Here is a 24,115-nt window from a genome sequence, read left to right as displayed (position 1 = left end):
TAAAACATTATAATCTTATAATCGCTATATCGACGAGCAAAAGAATGTGTTATAAATTATATTTATTTTGTTTATATTGATAATGTCTCGTTAATATTTTATATTAATTAACGTACAAATATTTTCATCTTTTAACTTATATCTCTGTTATATATGACACGTCTGAAATATAAAGATAAGATTTCTAGTTAATTTGTCCGAAGAGAGTATAGAAATATCTATAATCACGTCTAATCGGACGTCGTGATTTCTACGTAAAAAGCATCCATTCCGTACTGACGAAACGATCGCCTAAGTCGACGATCACGGAAACAGCAGTTGACAAAACCTTCTGTGTGATATTATACGGTAGTCGAAAGGTTTTCGTTGATTGTATTTGAGGGAAGATTTTATGTGTTCTCGTTCGAAAGTTAGTGATAATCAGTCATTGTGTTAATAGATCTTGTTTCAGTAAAAAAGCCAAGCGTCAGTTCACAATGAGCTTCCTATTGTAAGTTTTTTCTAATAGAAATTTCGATTTATTCTATATCTTCGCTTTTACTCCATTAAACTCACGATAAGAACATTGTAGTCAAATTTGATATAGGAAATGTTAATTGTATACTTTGATCAATAGATCTTTTTGAAATGTGGATTATTTTATAGAAATGATGAATATCCCTGAAAAAGAATCTGCCATTAGAGAAAGGACTGCCGGTCATATTATCTATAAATGTTGACAGATTCTTTTTTACATGGATAGTTTATTTGTACAGTAAAATTATGTTTTCTAGATTGTATAATATTTTTTGATACGTGCGAAAATGTTATCGATAGATAATTTCGAAGTGATTATATTCATAAAAATTGCATTGATAATGTGCATACAATGTAATCTCAATTTATATATGCAGCCACTATGAATCATCTTTCAGGAAAAATATGTTTCATTATTATATATATTCTAGACTTTCATAATGCTATATATTTTTTTTCTTTTTAATTAAAGAAAATAAAATTTTTTAATGTTTCAAAATATATTATTAAAAAAATTTAAATAGAGGAAATTATTTATGTTTTCTTTTACTATTTTATTTAGTACATAAATGAAAACTTAATGATAAATAAATAAAAACTTTGATAAGATACAATGGAGATAACTTGCTATCTATTCAGTAAAGTAATAAATTCATATCTGTCAGTTTTACATTATCCGACTGTAAATTCAACGTTTCTGGATTTCTTAAGTGGAAGCCGGTCATCGAAAACCTTTAAGCCAAAGAAGAATATTCCTGAAGGAACTCATCAATATGACTTGATGAAACATGCAGCGGCTACTCTTGGTTCTGGAAATCTAAGATTAGCAGTTATGCTTCCAGAGGGAGAAGATTTAAACGAATGGGTTGCTGTTAATAGTACGTATTATATTTTATGCGTTATATCATATTAAAGTATATGTTGAATTTAAAATTTATTATATCTATTCATAAATCTTATTAATATAATAATAATAATAATAATTATTATTATTATTACAGCTGTTGATTTTTTTAATCAAATCAACATGTTATATGGCACTATCACAGAATTTTGTACAGAGGAAAGTTGTCCTATAATGTCAGCAGGTCCAAAGTATGAATATCACTGGGCAGATGGTCATACTGTAAAAAAGCCAATAAAATGTTCAGCTCCAAAATATATTGATTATTTAATGACATGGGTCCAAGATCAATTGGATGATGAAACATTGTTTCCTTCTAAAATCGGTAATTTGATTTACTTTTATAGATGATTTTTTATAGATTGTATAACAATATATTTAAAAAAAATATATATATATTTTTTCCTTCTATAGGTGTACCTTTCCCAAAGAACTTTTTGTCAATTGCAAAAACAATATTAAAACGATTATTTAGAGTGTATGCACATATTTATCATCAACACTTCAGCGAAGTTGTACAGCTTGGCGAAGAAGCGCATTTAAATACATCTTTTAAACACTTTATATTTTTTGTTCAGGTACATTCAAATAAAAAGTTAAATATAACCATTATTGTATAGAATATAATATTATACATATTTTTTTATATTTAGGAATTCAATTTAATTGAACGACGAGAATTAGCACCATTACAAGAATTGATAGAGAAGTTAACTGCCAAGGATGCACGATGAATTATTCATGTGATTGTATACCCAGAAACTCCTCCAAAGAATCTCACCCACATGGTATTTGCTAACAAATGTGTAATTACATACAATATTATGGAATTAATCATATTTTCAATATAATAGGATTTTTCTTATAAAGTGTGGGTCAATGGTGGAAAGGAGGTATTTATTTAACATTGGAACAAGCTAATATCAATTTTTGCAGTTTTTATTTTAAATGGAAAAAAAAAGTTTAGAATTTATGTTGGAGGAATAAACTATTGACACACACACATATGTTTCATAAATGATTTAACCATTTTTGTTTATACATACACTCTTAGGAATGGGGGTCGTATTAAAAGGAATTGTCAAATTTCAAGATAAATTTTATTTTGTATATTTAGGAGTGATCCGTCAATTTTTCTTTATGTAATTATTAAATCAGGATGTAATATGCGTGTAATTTTAGAGATACGGAGAATTGAAAAAAAATTGCCTTTATTAGACAATAAGTGTTTCAATCATATTGTAGGTACATACAAGTAGCTTTTTTACTATTAAAACCATACTCCTTTAAAAAAGGCAATTATTTGTTGGCCCTCTTCCTAGAGTATATGAAATAAAATAAAAAGGAAAATATTTAAACTAATCTTTGTGGTATATATGACTGTAATCCATATGCATATAATGGCAATGACTACAGAGGGTGAGAGTTATCAATGTAGACTTTTGTACAATATTTACACATCTAACACACAGCATAGTAATTGATTTATGTTATATTTAGTAGCGACACATTCTAATCAGTTAATACGGTTTGTTGTGAATTATAATTTATTATATCTAACGAGCTTTGTACTTCAAGTTTTCAACTTGTAATTGAAAAAGGATCATCTTATAAAAGATTATCTTATATATAATCTGTGTAGAATATTGTATATGCTGAAGGTTGGAATTACGATGTTAAGTGATTTAATATTTAAACATATCTAATTGTGATCCATATTATTTTGTTATAAAATATAATTACATACGATCGGATGCGAACGTAAAGTATTTGCTATTTTGGCAAGCTGCATATAGATAGAAAAAAAAAAGAAAAGAAAAATGAGAAAATGATATTGAATAGCATTTAATCATTGTAATTTCGTATAATTGCTTTTATACTTATATTACATTGAAAAAACGTTGTCACCTTTTTATCATAGTTTTTATATTATAATCACGTGTAATGTTTTTGTCACCAAAACATTGCATATTGTTGGTATATATATGAAGGTACTAAGTTAACACATACATATATTATTGTCACATTATTTTAATATATCAAAACATTTAGACGATCTTCGTGTGTTAAGTGCTTATATAACATTATTCATAGGAGTAAGCTTTATTTTCTTTTTATGCATCCTATTTTATATTCGTCATACGTTCAAATGCATAATGTTACTTATGCATGTGATCAAAAAAATATGTATTTGTTATAATGATTTGAAAAGAGCAATCACATTTCTGATATTACATCAAATTCATATTTTCGTTCATTACGTATATAAATTGGCTTTTTATAAAATTATTTATATTTTGAAGGAAAAAAAAAAAGAAAAAAAAATCAAGAAAATCGAAAGAAAAATATAATTAAGAAATCAATATATAATTTTATTATTTGCTCGCTTAACTATTAGCAATTTGTTTTTTTATATTCACATTAAGTTCGTCTATTATGAAGACATCTGTTCGTAAATATACATACATCGCTAGTAATATATGTGATATCTTCCGATCTAATCGAAAGGTTCAATACAATCTTATCGAGGTCCACGAGTATAATAAATGTATTTTATTATAACGATGATATATACGATAAATAGCTTTGATAGATTGAATAGCGAATGATTTAGGAAAATAATGGAAAAAGGAAGAGAAGGAAAAAACGAGATATATTTGCAAGGCATTAAATGTAAACGTATCTAGATAATTTACAATAACTGATCATATTCTATAACAATGACTGTCTTCTATCCAGTACTTAAGAATACAAATAAAACAAAATACAGAATACATGTCTTTTATAAAGAGACATCATATACATATATATATTTGTATTAAATTAGTAATAATATAGAACGCGGTGTTGCCTATATACGATATTTCGCATTGATAATAACAATTTTTATTAATATTATTAATTATATTATTATTATTATTATTATTATTATTATTATATTACTTTTTAATTATTGTTACATTATTATTTTATTATTATTATTATTATTATTATTATTATTATTATCATTTTAATTTTATTTTAAATGTAATTACATCTAAGTGTCTATCTTACATGTCGATAGCACATCATCATAATAGATATCATCAATCAATACCATTTATATTTTCATAGTAAATCGCTAATTATAAAATAATACGTATTAAAAATGAAGCTTCGATTCTATTATATTTTATAATCTTACGACTGAATTATATCCCATTGTGTATGTGATTAATATTTTTATTATTTTAATATTGGTTTTCTTTTGAAATAGAAAAAGAAAGAAAGAGGAAAAAATACTAAAAGCAAAAATGATATATTATAAAAGATCGTATAATGCTTGCTTGCTTGCAACTCCTATTTAAGACGCGCAGAAAAAGAGAGAGTAGGTATAATTAACGAATAGTATCAATATATTATGTGTAAGGATTTTGTTTGGTACAGTTAGTCTGAGAAACAATACTATACGTTCCTGTGCTCATAATAAATATTGTTAAAAATCTTTTTTTTTTTCATTGTCATTTAAAATGAAAATTTGTGAACAAAATTGTGTTATCATTTATTAAAATATATAATTATTATTATTATTATTTTTTTATATATATATATTTTTTAACAGATATAATAATATTGAATATAATATTCGCTAAAAGAAAAAAACAAAATTGTCTAATTCATTTCAAATGGTGCTTCTTAAATGCGTCTGTTTCAATATGTACAATTTTCAATGATTAATGGTCTACTTGTTTTGTATACTCAAATGAAATATATTTGTGCAATGTAAATAACAATTTTTCGCAAATAAATAAAAATAATCGCGTATATATAATCGAATGTTACATATGTACGTGTAAGTTTATCTCTACGGTTTTTATATTCTTCATTTTGATAATATATTGTTATTGATTATTTTTTTTTATACCTTCTTTTTGTATTATATAATTTTTGAATAATTTTATTTTCACTTGATCTAATCTACAATCGTTATTAATTTGTTTGACTATTATTGTGAATTTAGTGATCTATTTCTGAAACACCCTGTATATATACAGCATATATGTATATATATATATATATATATATATATGCTAGATTTTATTTGAAATAATTTCGTAAATGTTTAAAACATCCATATAGCAAATAAGTAATTGAAAAACAAAATAAAATAAAAGAGATGTTAATTATTCAGATCTTTTCAATAAAATTCAAATGTTTTCTTTTATTTTTTCTTTTCCTTTACAAGATATATGTTCGTAGTTTAGACATCAACAAGAGCTAGTACTTATAATGATAATTATATTTCTTAACTACTTGTTCACTTGATCTGATCTATAATCATTATTAATGTATTTAATTATTATTGGGATCGTAATATAATAAAAGTCAGATTATATATAAAGATAAATTCAATTGGAAATAATTCTGTAAATGTTTAAAACATGCATATGGTAAATAAATAATTGAAAAAGAATAAAATTAAAATAACAAAAAAAATTGTTATTATTCAGATCTTTTCAATGAAATTCTAATGTTCTTTTCTTTACAAAATATATGTTCGTAGTTTAGACACTGATAAAAAATAGTATTCATATTAATATAATGATAATTATACTTCTTGACTAATACAAATTTGTCTTCCCCTACTTTCTTTGAACATAACGTAATGCGAAAATGGTTTTCTTTTAAAGAAACTTTCACGGACTGACTGTATTAGTAAAGAATCAGTTATAAGTATCGTTCTCATTTGAAAGTCTATCGGGATCATTCGAAAAGTTAATGATTTTGATTTAATATAACATCCACGTGTTGTAATGTTATGCGAATCATTTATCAAAATATTAAAAGCTTAATGATAAACAAAAATGTTAATTTTAATATGAAAAAAAAGAAAGGAAATTAATTTATCGTCAATTTAATTGATTATTTATTTTCTTTAAATGTACGTTGAATATTTATTTTTTAATTATTTATATAATATTATATTTTAGTATAATTTATTTAATATATATATATATACATTTCTTTAATAGATAATAATAATAATAGAATTATATATAAAAATAATATAAATATAGATTATTGAAAAATAAGAGCATTTTCAAATTATATATAGATAGATAGTTTAATTATATATATACGTATGCATACATAATTAAATTTATTAAGACTTTATTCATAAGGATAAAAAAATATAACTATTATAGTTGAAGCAATTTTTTTATAGTTAAGACTATCATTTTAAGGTAATTACTTTTGAACAATTCTTCTCTTTTTTACTTTGTTAGTAAAAAAATGTACATAGAAAAATCCGTTTAAAGTACAATACTGAATAGAAGCAACTTGTTAGCAAGATGTAGTATGATGTATGTATATGTACGTATACATCGTGTAGGTTGGATATAAAGTCTTTCATTTCGTGAAGGAAGAGTATATCTTATTCGACCTCTTTTTTTACAAGGAATGTGTCTATAGACATTATATATTTGAATACATATTGCGAAGGTTTTTTTCAGTATATAAATTTCAGTAAAAGAAGATGAAATTATTCATATTAATCTATTTTGATTTAAATCGTTACCATCTTGTTTTGTTTTATTTATAACAAATTAAAATTTCAAATTAATAATAAATAGTAAAATTTTCATTATTGTAATAATCGATCTTATTTATAGTAAATAGTTTATTATGAAAAAGAATTCAAATTAGATTTTTAATAATTTTTAATAATTTTATGATTTTTAGTAATTTTATATTAGCAAAATGAATTTATATTTATTGAACGATAATATTTTTTCTTTTTTTTATTTTCTATTTTTCCTTTTTCAATTCATGCAAAGTATAATTGTAACTACGCTTCTTCGTGGACTTTCGTCTTACATCTTTATAACTTCTCTCACTCTTATTCACATGCCCCACCATTGCTGGACTGTCGTACGGCATATTTACACGACAGCTCGTGTAAATATGCCGTACGCTTTCGAAGTCAGTTTAGTATTATGTCGGCATTCAAAATAAGTTAACACGAGATTGAATTATCGGTTTATAGATGCTGTGGTCGGTATAATCAGATTTTACATCACATTTTGTCTATTTTTCTTTCGTTTCTCATTTTTATTTTATCTCTTTTATCTTTCAATGTTGCTAAATTGTACATACATTTTTATATATTACTTAATAGTTTTAATGTGAATTGAGAGAATGTAAATATTTTTTTAATGACAAATTTATAGATAAAAAGAACTTATAGAAAAAAATGAATATCTTAGCAATGATATATTCCTTCTTCTTGTTTGATTTTACTTTTGATTATTGGGTAAGTAAACGAATCCAGAAAATAACAAGAATATCAATATATACATACACACTGTATACACATATACACATATAGATATATTATGCGAGGACAATTTGAAAAATTTGTGGCATTTTGTTTGCTTTTCCTCTTTTTTCCTCTCTCTCTCTCTCTCTCTCTCTCTCTCTTCCTCTCCTTTTTTTTCTTTCTAATATAAAGATTTCGTTCTTAAAGTCATCAATCTTAAAATAAACAAAAAAGCCACCGATTTTTTACAAATTTATTATTTCCGAAAAAATATTTCTTCGAACATTTGGACAAACCAAATTGTATTATTCATTTATTTCAGACTATCTTCTATTTCTTATTAAAATGTATTTTAAGAACAATGATGTTAATGTTGAGTTTTATAATGTATCCAATTATTAGGATACGACTTAAAAAACGTCAGTATTGTCCTCCTTTGTCAAACAAAATATTCTTTTGGACGGCTACTGATATTGCAAGAAAAATTCGTACGAAACAGGCAAGTTTTTTAGATTTGCTTTTTGGTATATATACATATATACATATGTAATTAACTAAAACTAATAATTAAAATAATAAAAAAATAAAATCTTGCGGAAAAAAATCAACAAGAAAGTAGAAAAAATGATAACATTATTTGATTATTGCACTCTAATATTTATATGAATATATATATATATATATATATATATAGTATTATATATCGTAATATATATAATATATATATTTTTCTTGTGTTAGATTTCATAATCATTCATATATACATTCTAGCGTTCGATTTATTTTTTTTGAAATAAGAATAAACAAGTTCTTATAAATATTTATTCAACTCATACTTTTTTAACAAAGCATTTTTGGACATAATTTTTTTTTTGGAAATTGTTAGTCAATTTATTCAATATTATCAATACGTGATATAAATTTAATTTTTATTCTACATATAACTCTACATATAACTATACAGTAACTAATTTATGCATAATCGATGAAAATAGTCATCCGTAGCTGAATTTAGTAAGACGAGGATAAAAAAAAATTCATATTATGTAATCAGTTTGATTTGACAGTCGATCTATATAATTTTTATTTTTTATTTTTACTAGTATAATCGAATTTGGGCAGTGCACTTTTTTTCATTTCATCATTTACACGAACAGTTGCAGTAAATAAATATACATATATTTTGTATAATTTATTTGTTTTAATAGTATCCCAACTACTTCACATATAGTATATATATTCATACTATATTTCAATATTATAATTATTAAGTCATTTTCTAAAAGAAAATCTTTTCGAAAGAAATAAAACGATTGATCTTGAAATTCTATTATAGATCACCAGTGAGGAAGTAGTTTCAACATTTATTGCTCGTTGTAAGGAGGTCAATCCTATATTGAATGCCATTGTCGAGGACAATTATGAAAATGCGTTAAAAGAAGCTCGCACTGTCGATTATTTTCTAAATACAACTACGCAATCTATAGAGTCTATCGCACAAGATATGCCATTACTTGGAGTTCCCATAACAATTAAAGCTAGTATCGCTGTAAAAGGTGAAAATATATTTCTTTCGACCAAATTATTTACATACGTACATACTTACATATATATGTATGTACTTCAACGAAACTTATATTTCGATCACTTGTATTTTCACAATGAGTTATATTTATTTGATAAGTATTTTTATTAATTAATAATAAGTATTTTGAAAAATGTATTGTTAATTTATATAAATATTTTGATCAGTATAAATAATTATGTCTCAAGGTTTGTATCATTTATATATGATGCGTAATAACATTTTATTATAAATACCGACAAAATTTATTTAAAATAATGAACAAATGTTTAAAACTATTGAGCCAATAAGAATTATAAAGAAATATGTACATATATAAGACAATTTTTTATGGATATCTACGTCAAATTGATATTTTTTCGAATGATTTTCAATTGAAAATTTTGTCAATGTGATCATCCCTAAAAGAAAGAGAGAGAGAGAGAGAGAGAGAGAGAGAGAGAGAGAGAGAGAGAGAGAGAGAGAGAGAGAGAGAGAGAGAGAGAGAGAGCATTCTTTAAAGTAAACGTATAATCAGAAGTGCTATTAGATATAATATTATAGTTGAACTCAAAACCTGATCATTCGTTGCTCAAACTTCTAACGAGTTCAAGGTTTTAACGTTGTCTTTTTATGGAATATAGTTGCATTTATCGCATTCCTCTTTTGCTTCATGTTGCCTCATTCCGTTTCTTTAATCAAAAAATGTCCTGATTACTATTCAAAACTGTAGGGAAGAGACTTGAGCAAGAGTAGATGTGTTTAATAATCAAATCACGTATATATACATTTATATATATATATATATATATATTTCTTTTTTTTCGTATATTTTAAATATGCTTTTATAATTTAATGTTTTATACAATTAGTTGCTATAAATTATCGTTTCTATATAGATTTTAGTATCGCAGTAGGAGTGACAAGCGAAAAACATACAAAGGCCAAAAAAGATGCACTCGTTGTAAAAAATGTTCGTCAAGCCGGTGGCATTATTTTGTTAACGAGTAATACACCAGAATTATGCATGTCCTGGGAAACGGTTAACAACATCATTGGTAGAACATCAAATCCGTATGACACAAGAAGAACATCTGGTGGTTCAACGGGTGGCGAGGTTCGTGTTATATGACAAAGTTCAAATATATATTCTATAGATATATATTTATTTAATTATATAATAGACAAAGAATATAATATACAATGTATATAAAATATATAATATATAATATATTATCTTTCCTCTCTCTTTCTCTTTACATATATACATATATATATATATATTTTTTTTGTATTGATTATATATTTTTTTTATATAGAATATATCATAATTTTTTTTGTAATACTACTCTTTCTATTATGCCTACTTAAATTAAAATATTTAACTTTAAATAAAATTAATATATATGTGAATATGTATATATATATTTTTTAAATAAATTAAAATATATAAAATTAAATAAGTATCTTATACGAAATAAACATTTTTTTATACTCTTTTTAGGCTGCACTTATAGGCAGTGGTGCTTCTTTGATGGGTTTGGCATCTGATGTTGCAGGATCGGTAAGATTGCCTGCCATGTTTTGTGGTGTTTTTGGTCACAAACCAACGCCATGTAAGAAAAAGCTGATATTTTTTATTGTTTCATTTTTATTATAAATAGAAGATATATAAATATATACGTATGCATATGTATATACGTAGATAAAATTATTCAGCAATATATCTTCTTATTATATTTTTTACTTGATTTAATTTATACTGTTTCAAAATACTTTTTTTAATAATATAATTCAATAGATTGGGTTTCATGCGATGGTCACAGACCAATAAGTACAAATAAAAAATGGAATGATACTTTTACTATTGGTGTGATGACGAGATACGCTATCGATATTCCTTTAATTTTAAGAAGTATTACAACATCTCAGGAATGTAAAGAATGTCTTAATCGTGAGGTATATATATATATATATATATTTTTTTTTTACATTATCGTATTCATATACACGTACGTCATTTCAACGAGGTTTATTAAAGTATTAAGATTCTGTCATTATTATTATTATTTTTTTTTTTGAAAACTTCATTTCAACTTTGAAATGTTTTTTACCCACTTGACCTTACACCTAACGATTTTTTCTAATGCTAAAAAATACAGTAGTCATTCACAGCAACTGTGCATTTTAATGACATCGGTATTATGAAACATTTATACGCGTGCACGATGACTATTTTAAGAAACGACAATAATTTTTAACTTTATGATGTAAGTAATATTTTTAGAGAAAAATGATGAAAGACATTAGAACTCGAATAAATTTTATCGAACCATCAACTCATCTACCCAATATATTTCGAATATATGAACTTCCAAATATATTTTTTTTTATTTACACATAGGTGGATATTAGAGAAATCACGATTTTTTATTTCGATGACGAATACTGTAAAATATTAAGTTCACCCATTGATAAGGAAATCAAACTTGCCATCAATAACTTGACCAATCATTTGAAATCGACTTACAGATGTCAAGTTCAAAAAGTTGGTTATTATATATAATTATATTATTATTATTTCTTTTTTTATTATTTAGAAGTATTACAACATTTTCGTATGGAACAACTAAAAATTATTACAATTAAATCCGTGTATGTGTGTGTATATATGATTGTGTTTATATGTTAATAGTTCGTGTCACTTTTTATATTGAAAACAAGTTGTTCGCAAACATAAATGTTGTATATATATAAAAAAACATAAATGTTTGCTGATTAAATCATGCTAATTAGATAATATAGAATTTGCATTGTTGTTATAGATAGAATTAAAAAATTTGAAATACGCGATGGAAATAGGAAGCATTACTCCTTTTGAATTAAATAAAGCGGAGACGATTTTTAATTTGAACGATGGAACAAAAGTTAGTATAAGTAATTTTATAAATAATTAATATCTTTTTATACGATAAGAAAAATGATATAAAATTCTATGATGAATATTTACAGCCATGGAAAAGCGTATTTCTTGTTACATTGCAACGCTTATTTAATCTTAATACTCACACATGGGGATCTATATTATATGGAATTCTTGTGAGATTCTTAGAAAAATTACCAGCGTCGTATCATGAAAATATTTTGCAAAAGCGTACTTTACTTAAGAAAGAACTTAAAGTAAGTATTAAGTATTAATAAATATACAATACAAACGTATTTATTATTACATATATATATGAAATGTATGTTTGTGTGTGTGTGTTCGTGCGTATGTATAATTAATTTTGTTTTTCATAATTGTATAATTATAATTTTGTATTTTTTTTTATTTTAGCAACTTTTACATCACAATGCTGTTTTGATTTATCCAACCTTTAATGCAAGTGCACATTATCATTCGGAAATATATTACAAGCTTTTAAATATAGCTTATATGAATATTTTTAATTCGTTGAGTCTTCCTGTCACGCAATGTCCTATGGGATTAAATAGAAAGGGTTTACCTATAGGTTTACAGGTAATATTATTTAGTTTATTATACTTTTATAATATAAGAATTAATGATTATGAAAATAATTAGTATGAAAAATATTAAAAAATTGAAATATTCGATATCATTAATATTATTATGGATTTTTAAATAATAAGTATATTTTTATATATTGCATGGAAAAAAATATTATAATTTTTTTTATTTCTGTTAATTTTGTTGTTCTAATTAGATAATCGCTAATGATTCTTGCGATCATTTAACAATTGCATTGGCTAAGGAGATCGAGAAAAAATTTGGTGGTTGGCAAGTACCACCTAGTAATATTAATATAGCTACTTAATTAACATAGGTTTTCATTTTATATTAGTCAATTAATTGGTCTGTTCTCTTAATAAATTTTAGATGATTGATTTGATGTTTGGAGAGTCATGTTTTTATGATATTATACAAATGAATTTGTATATCAAATTGAAAATCCTCAATATAGAAACGATAAAAGTAAAAAAATAAAAAAATGTGTGTGTGTGTGTGTGTGTATATAAATTTAGTTTATAAGATTGTACAGACTATTGTAGTAAAAGCAATTATTTATAATATTATTCTTTTTATATTTTTTTTCTCATGGAATATCACAATAAATAGCAGTAAAGAATATTTATTTTGTATTTCTTTATCTTTTTATTATCTTGTAATATATAATAATTTAATAAAAGAAACTATCCATACGAATTAATAGAATCATTTGAACTTTTGAAAATATATCGTGGAAATCGAATCATATTATAATCGATATCTCGAAGTTATTCAGATATCGAGCTTTTGCAACAACATCGATTATGTCCACGCTGGTAATTTAACGTATACTTAGCAGCATATAAAGAAGGGTGATGCTGTGAAACTTCTCGTTTTAATTCTATTAAAAACTATCTATAGATATGTATAATTTCTTTTTTCGATATAAACGATTTCACAGTTTTTAATTAATCAAGGATCGAAGTGTAAGCGATGAATAATGATTATAAACTTTATCGATTAATTTCGAATACAGTTTTTAATGTCAAATAAAACATTACAGATCTTTATGTTTCACATATATCTTTTTGCAATTAATAAATATTTGTTTATATTGACAATATATACGTCCTATTGTTTCCGTTTATTAACATTTTTCTTACTATTTTAAAATATATGTTTTTGTTATTGTATATAATTTAAACATATCTTACATTTCATGACACAAATGTTTCAAAGAATACAATTCAGTTTTCTTTTCAGTTTAACATCACTTTAAGATGTCTACCTCAGCTATATACATATTGGATGTGAAGGGTAAAGTGTTGATCTCCCGTAACTATCGTGAAGATTTAGAAACTGGAGTGATAGAAAAGTTTATGCCCTTGGTGATGGAACGAGAAGAAGAAGGCAATCTTACACCTATTATCCAGACATTAGAGTGCACATACGCTTATATAAAATATAACAATCTTTATATTGTTTCTACAACAAGGAAGAATGCCAATATTTCTTTAGTTTTTGTATTTTTGCATAAAGTGGTACAAGTAATGCAAGAATATTTTAAAGAGTTAGAAGAAGAGAGTATAAGGGATAATTTTGTTGTGATTTATGAACTTCTCGATGAATTATTAGATTTCGGTTATCCTCAAACAACGGATAGCAAGATTTTGCAAGAATATATAACGCAAGAAGGTCATAAGTTAGAAATACAACCAAGAATTCCAATGGCTGTGACTAATGCTGTGTCTTGGAGGTCAGAAGGTATTAAATATCGTAAGAACGAAGTCTTTTTAGATGTAATAGAATCTGTGAATCTTTTGGCAAATGCTAATGGAAATGTATTGAGTTCTGAGATTGTTGGTGCTATAAAAATGAGAGTGTATCTATCTGGAATGCCAGAATTAAGACTAGGTCTAAATGATAAAGTATTATTTGAATCGACAGGACGTGGTAAGTCCAAATCAGTTGAATTGGAAGATGTCAAATTTCATCAATGCGTACGACTTTCAAGATTTGAGAATGATCGAACAATTTCTTTCATACCACCTGATGGAGAATTTGAATTAATGTCTTATAGGTTGAATACTCATGTTAAACCATTGATATGGATTGAATCGGTAATTGAGAGACACGCACATAGTAGAGTAGAATACATGATAAAAGCTAGATCTCAATTCAAACGTCGATCGACTGCAAACAATGTGGAAATAGTAATATCTGTGCCAAATGATGCAGACTCTCCTAAATTTAAAACAACTATTGGCAGTGTTAAGTATTCTCCTGAACAAAGTGCAATTACTTGGTTTATCAAATCCTTTCCAGGTGGAAAGGAATATTTAATGAGAGCACATTTTGGATTACCATCTGTTGTTGGGGAGGATATAGAAGGCAAGCCACCAATTCAAGTAAAATTTGAAATTCCTTATTTCACTACTTCTGGGATTCAAGTGCGATATTTGAAAATTATTGAGAAGAGTGGTTACCAGGCATTACCATGGGTGCGTTACATTACACAAAATGGTGATTATCAGTTAAGAACAAATTAGTTACATGGCAATTAAATGAAAATATCTACTATTGTATCTAGTTGTTTGTATGATATTTGTAATTTGTGTGAATATTCTATCAGAAGTGAGAGATCAAATTTCGTTGAATCGATTAGAGATTTGCATAATTTAGTCTTCAAATGAAATGAGAAAATAATTTTTATGATTCTAATCTTTTAAAGAAATTTTGTATACATACACCATTTATCCAACAAATTTCAGTAGATAATTTATACTTACAAATACTTAAAATAGAGAGTTCTAAGTCTGCTGTTGATATTTATATATTGAGTAAATCTTATTTTTTGTATATATAATAAAACTCATTTATAATTCATTATAGAAAATTGTAAATATATACACATAAAACAAAGTAATATTATTAGTATTAAATTCCTAATTATAAATGTATAGGCCCTTAGTTTTGCCTTTACGAATATTTTTAATTCATTTTCGTACAATAAATAATTATTATCTGAAAATTCTTAAGATATAGACGTATTATTGGAATAAATAATTTTATAAAATAGCATTTAAAATGACTACGTGCTTTAATAAATACGTTTAATTAAGATATTATTAACCTAGGGTAAAAAGCAAAAATCAGTAAAGTTATTTGTAATTATTTTTTTACAAACAGCCATCAAATAGACATCTGTACTCAATCATTGAAAAGTTGATCAAATATATCTATTGTTTTATTAAAATTTTGAAACCTATTTTTCGTGATTCAACGTATGTAAATTATAATTATTTCTTTTTCATGTTTAACGTTTAAAAACGTAAATATATTTTATTCGATAAAAATTCAAATTTTATAAAAGTATATTGTAAGAAAGTATTGAAATATATTTTAAATCAAATTTAATTAATACTATATACAAAATTATTTAATTTCGATTTATTAACTTATCAAAAAAAAAAAAAGAATATCGAAGAAGTTGTCTTATTTTTCATTATTAATTTTATGATTACGTGCAGTGGTTGATAAAACATCGCATGATGCGGAGTATCGCATTATATACTATATACTTCGAAGCGATCGGGAAAGAACATATTACATGAAGAGCAACTTTGAACGTGGACATTTGCACTTAGCACTCGAACGTGAATCAAGTTATTTTTAAAGAGAAGTGTTATCTGAAGACAATACAATACATAAATAGATATATATAATAAATTATATATATATATATATATATATATATATATATAATAAATAATGTCGATATGTACGTAAAAATACTTAAAACTTAAAAAATCTATTTTTTGTTTTTCTCTTTCTTACATTTTTTTCTTAACTGTATATATAATTTATCAAATACTATATATTATATATTATCTTTTAATTTCGTTAAAAAGACTAAAACGTTAGTGTCAAGAATTGTGGTGTGCTTCGAAACTGAAAAAAGTGGTTTAATAAACAATTAAAATAAAAATTTAGACAAGTACCTAAACTAGGTAAGTAAATGCTAAAATATGAATAAGATTTATTGATTATTATAAATATTTTGATAACGATGATATGATATAATAAAAGATTATATATGGTATTTTGAAGGAATATTTATAAATATATTTTTACTTATATACATATATATTTATACATATATATATATATATATATATATATATATATATATAATATTTTTCAAATGTATTAACAAAAATATACATTTATATATAATTATTACTAATATTCATTTCACGTCAATTTTTTCTTATTTTTTTTTTTTAACACGATAATAATAAAATAATATACAATCGTAGTTATTTCCAAACTGAGAACTAATCTCATTAAAGCAAAAAAAATTTCGTAAAGATTCTATTATCTTAGGAAAATAGATTATATAATAACTTACGATATGAGTGTTAATTCGATTATAAGACCACTTATTAGATGATATAAAATTATTTTTTTAGTTAGTATTATTGATAAGTATTATCAATTGATCGTTAGATCACATATCAAATTTTCTTATTCATTTCTGATCAATTAATATTTACATATTTCATTTAATATTGAGCAAACAAACAAAATATTTTTTTTCTATTTCTTTTTTTCAAACATATAATTAATATATCATATACACATATACACACATACATTTCTTTTTTTTATACATACAATTAATGTATCGTATACACGTATATATGGTATGTATTTTTTTGTAAGAAAAAAAAAACACGTTTTTATAATATTCCTATTTATTTACATAATAAGAATTCATTGTTATTTAATAAATTTGATTTAGGCATATTATTATACAACAGGATGTATATATGTGTTTCTATTTGCATAATCAATTACGATCATTATGCAAATTAGATTGAATTCATTGTTTTGCCTTACAAATACTTTCTATTATAGGAGTTTAATTATAATACAACATCAAGTGTTACGTATAAGATGACCAGTCGATATTGTATGTTTCTCGAAATTAGTTTGATTGCTTTTGCTATTTTTTTTTTCTGTTCATTTAGGAGAATACATATAAAATTGCATTATGACGCATTATTTATTTGAATTTATTTAGATGCATTTTTATATATTTCTTCGTTAAATTTATTTAGATATATTTTTCTATATTTAAATGTATTTAACGAAGAAATTCGCTCGAAGGATTTCAGTTTTTTTTTAATACGAAGAAAATCACTCTCTCTCTTTCTCTCTCTCTTTCTCTCTCTTTCTTTCTCTCGTTCTACTTTCCTTTCAACTAAAATGCAGTCAGTTTCATCGGACTCGTATACTAAATAAGGAAAATTTCCACATAACGTAAACAGGTTTTTTATTGTTGGAATCCGATAAACCTTGATGCTATTTCCAAGTGCATTAAGTTTGTATTATCGTAATTTTCGAAATTATACTGTTACAACCACTTTCGAATATATCATATATTTTTTTTTGCAATTATGTATATATAAGAAATAATTCGATTCTTGAGAAAAAGAGGAAGAAAAACAGAGAGAGAGAGAGAGAGAGAGAGAGAGAGAGAGAGAGAGAGAGAGAGAGAGAGAGAATATTAAAGTAATCTTTTTTTTTTAATGAGAATAACAAATAAATTTTGTTAACATATCAAAAATTATGTATTAAAATTTCTTTTGAATCATCCAGATAGTATCTAGTCGTTACATATTTAATGCGATTATTCGTATTCCATTTGCTTGAAAGAGAAAAAAAAACAAGAAAAAAAAAGAAAAGAAATAAAACAACGAAATGGTTAGTGATGTGCAATACTACTTAAAATGCTTCAAGGCAATTCATTGACAAGCATAGTTAATGTTCGTATTCGGTGATCGTGCTACTTTATATTGAGTCAATACGTGCGACGATAAGAAATAGTCTTTAAAATAAATTGTTATTCTATTGTTGTTACTACATAATGGATGGCCCATCTATCTGTACAGACGAATAACAGATAAAATTTCACAAGCCATTCGTTGAAATTTCACTTAAGAGAATTTTAATGCGAATACTTTTAAACGCGCGAAGACTTTCATTTACTTGTGTCAATATTATTAATTATATTAAAAATCTGTTAGATAATACTTCCCTTTCTTTCTTTTCGTGTATGTGTATGATTATTTTATAGATGTATATGTATATAATATTATAATATATAATATTATAATAAAATTATGTACATGTATAATATATGGTATAATAGTTTATTTTTATATAATATATATAAAAGTAATCTATAAAATTATTTTATTATTAGTATTGTATGTCATTACATACTATATTTTATAATATTATATTTATTCTATAATATGTATAAATATGTAATATTATTTTATAAGTAAATTCAGAAAACTGTATAAAATATAACATATATTTATTAAGATTGAAAATTTTAATATTTTTTAATTTTGAATAAATCTATTATTTTTCGTCGTAACAAGGTCTATTCTATTTAAAACAATCGAAAGAAAGAATTCTATAATGTTTGTAAATTTTCTCTTTCTATTTTATTTTATCGCGATGTTCTTTAGAGAATACGCAATATTCTTTAGAGAAAGAAATAAAAAAAAACAGAAATAAAAATATATACTCACGTAATGCAGTATTTATGTTAGTGCAACATATGTAAATATCATATCTATGTACATTCTATTAGTTTTTTATTGACTTTTTTATTATTTGTTTTTTATTATTTTGCATGACACAAGAGAATTATATTAATTGCAATTAGACGGTACTAAGATACTACAGTAAAATAACAAAAGAGAAATTAGTATTTTTCATTCATCTTTTTTTTTGTTAATCAACAATAAATTATTACAAAATTATTACGTTATTATTACAATATTTCATTGATTTTGTTTTTCTTTCAGAAGTCCAAAGATGAATTTAATGATTCTTGTTCCGGCTGTACTTCTAAAATTTATTTTCAATATTCTAAGTTTTATTATTAAAAAGTTTAGTCGTGAAAAACCACAACGAATTCCTCCTGCTAATAATCATTTGTTTAAATTGTCAGCAACTGTACTTGCTAAGAAGATCAGATTAGGAGAAGTAAATATATTTAAAATAATATCTTTCTTTTATATTTCGTTATAATAAATAATAATTCACTTTACTTTGCATGTTTGTTACTAAATAAAAAACAATATATCTTCTTTTCGTTTATTTTGATATATACATTACACACACACACACACACATATATTAAGAATATTTTTTTCCAAATTATTATATTATAAAAATTGTATACATAAATAGAAATAAATAATCTATATTAATATTTCATTTTCACATGGATAAATCTTATCTTTCTTTTTCTTTTAAGCTTACAAGCCAAGAATTAATAGAAGCATACATCCAACGTATAAAATTAGTAAATCCTATTTTAAACGCGGTTATCGAAGATAGATTTAAAGAAGCCTTGGAAGAAGCAAAGATTTGTGATGAAAATATCAGAGACGGTAAAATTACTCTCCTCGAGCTTGAAAAACAAAGACCATTGTACGGTATACCGTTCACGGTTAAAGAAGCGTGTATGCTCAAAGGTATGACAAACATAACTCTTATTTGAACATATTAATTATGTATACTATAAATTATGTAAAAGTGATTGATTAAAAATTGCTCACTTGAGAATTAAAAAAAATTCCACCTTTTTTTTGCAAATCTGTGCAATTATTATTTTTTACTTCTTTTCTCTTTTTTACCTCGTCAATCATTTATTTAATCCAAGATCTTTTAATTTCGATAATATAATTAATAGTAATCGCGTTGTATAATTCATTCTGTGGATGCGTGTGTTTAAGAAAAAAGTAACAAATTAATAAAATTAATAAAATTAAACAAATTAATAAAAATAAATTTATGATTAAGAATATATAACATAAAAAGTTATATAAAAAATACATTTCTTTTTCTTAGGATTGAGTCACACAGGAGGTTCTTATGCTCGACAAGGAATGAAAGCATCGGAAAATGGAGAAGCGGTAGAAATGTTAAGAAACGCAGGTGGTATACCACTATGTGTTACAAATACTCCAGAATTATGTACGGGACTCGATACTTACAATCATTTGTTTGGAAGAACATGTAATGCATACGATAGCAGATATACAGCTGGTGGTTCCTCGGGCGGAGAAGTAAGAATGTAGATTATTGCCGTTAATTATATATTTAAATTTTATTATTTTCCTTTATTATTTATTTCGACTTTTCAATATATGATCGATCACTGAGCGACTTATAATTTATTTATAATTTTATACGCTGTATTATATTGTTTAAAATGCAAATTAATTTAAAAAAATATTAAATAAAAACATATTATTAATTTTTATTAGATAAAAAAGACATTATAAAAGCAATAAAAGATTTATGATTTATATATTAGATTTTATTATATTTATAATTTTTTTATCTTCTATATACTCTCTCTTTTTTTTATATTATATTTAAAATAAATTATTACTTATATATATTAATTTGTTTAAAAGGGAGCACTCTTAGGTGCAGGATGTTCTTTGATAGGAATCGGTTCTGATTTAATAGGATCCATAAGAATACCAGCCTTATTTAATGGTGTCTTTGGACATAAGGCAACAACAGGTAAATACATTTTTTTCTATCAAAATAATCCTTTTAATAAATAATATTCAGGAAGACATTACGCATTATTTACGTATCTTTTTTTCAAACTTGTTGATTACATTTTTAGGAATTGTCTCGACAAAAGGTCATTTTCCATTCGTCGACGATGACGAGTTTAAAAAATTTTTACTAATAGGACCTATGACAAGATATGCCGAAGATTTACACTTGGTTATGAAAGTATTGACTGCTAAATACAATCGAGATTTATATTTGGATGATCCGGTTGATTTGAAAACATTGAAAGTCTTTTATCTGGAAGATATGGGATCTTCCATTGCCTCTGTTCCAACTCAAATGGAAATACGAACTTGTGTTAGAGAGGCAGCTAAACATTTGAAATATTGTGGCTCTGAGGTTGAAGAAGTAAGAAAATTAATAATAAACATATAATAATTAATTATTGTTAGTGAAATAATAAAAGATAGGCCAAACATTCTTAAGTGATATTAAAAAATAAAGATTATTTCTTTCTCGAGAGTTTTTAGAATAACTTTTTTTTCAAGATTGTGAAAAAATCTCCAAGTTCGTAGTTTTACAATTCCGCAAAAAATATCTCGAAAAAGAATAATTTGTAAGTATACAAATGTCGAATGTCTCAGCCTGTCTTTCTTCGTATGTGATGATTCATTATTTTTTTTTTTCATAATTACTAAGTATAGAAATAATAGTCTCGTTCTTTTTTACGTAAATACGTACGTAACTTGTTATAAAAGATTATTTTATATTTCATTTTGTAATGCAATTTTTTTTGCCTATCTTTTTATTGTCTCGAAGAAATTTTAGAAATACATTGATGCATTATCAATATATACTATTTATATGTACATATTAAATTAAATGATGTAAAATGTGATTATGCATAATACAACGTACGTTTCTTAAATTCTTTTGAATCAAATCAGAATCTTATTATTCTTCGATAATAAAATATCCGACATTCTGTCAAAAGGATGATTCGTTTTATTAGATTTCCTCGAGTCAAAGAGAAAATAAAATTTAATAGCCGAGCACAATAAGTTACATACTTTCATACTTCTCGTAATAACTTTTTAGTTAGAACGTAACAAGTGAAGTCTAACAAGCGAAATCTCACTTTCTCTTCGTCATTTTTATTATCTTCCTTGAGTTTATCTTTTCTAATATGAACTCTTTTCCATTTGGTTGCATGAAACGTTTCTTTTCACTGCAAATTTCTAATTTTATAGAAAAATAAAATGTATAATATACAGATATATCCATTGGATAAATTGTTCTATGCGAAACAAATCATTAACAATTTTTCATAATTATTATTATTTTAATTTTGATTACATCATTTTATATTTTTTGTTAATTGATACAACAAATTGTTTTATTATTATATGTTAACTTAATAATTTTTAATTATTTCGATCACATTTTTTGATTGTTTCATTAATTTTGATTACAAATTATCTATTAAATATATATTAATATAAATATTAATTTTTATTTATTTATTATATCCATAGTATACAGGTTCTTTAATTCATGTTTTCCAATCGGTCATAGTTACTATTATGTCTATGAAAGAACTACAACTTTTATTGGATCCAAATGATCCTAAGGTAATTATTCTTTCATTGTTTTTTTTTTTTTTTTTTTTTTTTTTAACAAACTCTTAATAGTATAATGAACACATACATATATTTATCTGTATCTGTATCTCTTTGATTTTTAATACAGCATGAAAGACAATGGATGTATGAATTACCAAAGGCACTGCTAGGTCTTTCACAACACACATTCGGAGCGATCTTTCTAAAATTTCTACTGTATATGAACAAATTTTTGAAGGAATCGAAAGAACAAAAATTAAACGCTGAATATCAACGTCAGCATTTTATAGTAAGCTATTATTATTAACAATTATAATTATACTTTTTAAATAAGAAATTATAATAATGACTTTAAAGACAACAAATAGGTATCAACACTTCATATTATGGTATATTTATATATAAATTATTATTATTAATAATTATGATTATATTTTTTAAGTAACAAATTATTATATAATGAAATTACATTTTATATTCAATTAAATGAAAAATGTTAATTGCAATGTTTTATATCATAGGATTTATTAGGTACGAATGGTGTGTTCATCTGTCCTACATATCCAATAACAGCACCTATAGGCAAAACAATAGTTTTTAATATGCTGAGTACGTTATATTGCGGTGTATGGAATTTCTTCGGTTTTCCAGCAAGTAATGTTCCTATGGGTATTACAGTAGATGGTTTACCCATTGGTTTACAGGTAAAAATAAAATTTTTTATTTTTTTATTTTTTTAATTATTTATTTTCATAACTTTTATTAATTTTATTTAGAATATATTTATAAATATTTTATCATAGATCATCGCTGCCCCTTATCAAGATCGTCTATGTTTAGCAGTAGCCAAAGAATTAGAACGATCATTTGGTGGTTGGACAGCACCTTATCCAATCTGTTAATATATATATATATATATAAAACATTTTTAAATCTATATGGGGTGAAAAATGTTTTCATTATATTAGAAAATTTAAGAAATATGATATTTAACTGGAAAATATTAACTCGGATATATATGAATTAACAAAAAAAAGATCTCGCAGCAAATATGAGACTAAAAATTATTTTAAAGTGA

At 24.4% G+C, this 24,115-nt stretch overlaps 4 protein-coding genes across 5 annotated transcripts; all 4 read left to right on the top strand.

Moving 5' to 3' along the window:
- Positions 1-244: 244 nt before the first annotated feature.
- LOC122628775 (MOB kinase activator-like 1) lies at positions 245-4,906 on the top strand. Of its 2 annotated transcripts, none has more exons than XM_043811400.1 (5): positions 245-490; positions 1,182-1,394; positions 1,518-1,745; positions 1,835-1,998; positions 2,074-4,906. In XM_043811400.1, the coding sequence occupies exons 2-5, from the start codon at positions 1,298-1,300 to the stop codon at positions 2,152-2,154; spliced, it is 570 nt and encodes a 189-aa protein (XP_043667335.1). In that variant the 5' UTR covers positions 245-490; positions 1,182-1,297; the 3' UTR covers positions 2,155-4,906. The 2 variants fall into 2 exon arrangements, with proteins under 2 accessions (XP_043667335.1, XP_043667332.1); XM_043811397.1 differs by having other exon boundaries at positions 248-490; positions 1,228-1,394.
- Positions 4,907-7,384: 2,478 nt separating this feature from the next.
- LOC122628770 (fatty-acid amide hydrolase 2-A-like) lies at positions 7,385-13,435 on the top strand. Its single transcript, XM_043811392.1, has 12 exons — positions 7,385-7,456; positions 7,633-7,715; positions 8,044-8,220; positions 9,058-9,277; positions 10,185-10,402; positions 10,790-10,901; positions 11,087-11,244; positions 11,690-11,833; positions 12,111-12,212; positions 12,298-12,465; positions 12,623-12,805; positions 13,011-13,435. The coding sequence occupies exons 2-12, from the start codon at positions 7,656-7,658 to the stop codon at positions 13,119-13,121; spliced, it is 1,653 nt and encodes a 550-aa protein (XP_043667327.1). The 5' UTR covers positions 7,385-7,456; positions 7,633-7,655; the 3' UTR covers positions 13,122-13,435.
- An 81-nt stretch (positions 13,436-13,516) lies between these two features.
- On the top strand, positions 13,517-15,406 carry LOC122628774 (AP-1 complex subunit mu-1-like). The gene is made up of 2 exons (XM_043811396.1): positions 13,517-13,779; positions 14,057-15,406. The coding sequence occupies exon 2, from the start codon at positions 14,074-14,076 to the stop codon at positions 15,340-15,342; it is 1,269 nt and encodes a 422-aa protein (XP_043667331.1). The 5' UTR covers positions 13,517-13,779; positions 14,057-14,073; the 3' UTR covers positions 15,343-15,406.
- Positions 15,407-19,680: 4,274 nt separating this feature from the next.
- On the top strand, positions 19,681-24,098 carry LOC122628771 (fatty-acid amide hydrolase 2-A-like). Its single transcript, XM_043811393.1, has 9 exons — positions 19,681-19,861; positions 20,136-20,355; positions 20,732-20,949; positions 21,304-21,415; positions 21,525-21,823; positions 22,951-23,046; positions 23,165-23,326; positions 23,559-23,741; positions 23,841-24,098. The coding sequence occupies exons 1-9, from the start codon at positions 19,691-19,693 to the stop codon at positions 23,937-23,939; spliced, it is 1,560 nt and encodes a 519-aa protein (XP_043667328.1). The 5' UTR covers positions 19,681-19,690; the 3' UTR covers positions 23,940-24,098.
- The last annotated feature ends 17 nt before the right edge of the window (positions 24,099-24,115 follow it).

Source organism: Vespula pensylvanica, chromosome 4 (assembly GCF_014466175.1).
Source record: "Vespula pensylvanica isolate Volc-1 chromosome 4, ASM1446617v1, whole genome shotgun sequence".
NCBI classification, from domain to species: Eukaryota; Metazoa; Arthropoda; class Insecta; order Hymenoptera; family Vespidae; genus Vespula; species Vespula pensylvanica.
Note: the sequence above shows the minus strand (reverse complement) of the source record. Positions and strands in the feature narration are given on the sequence as shown.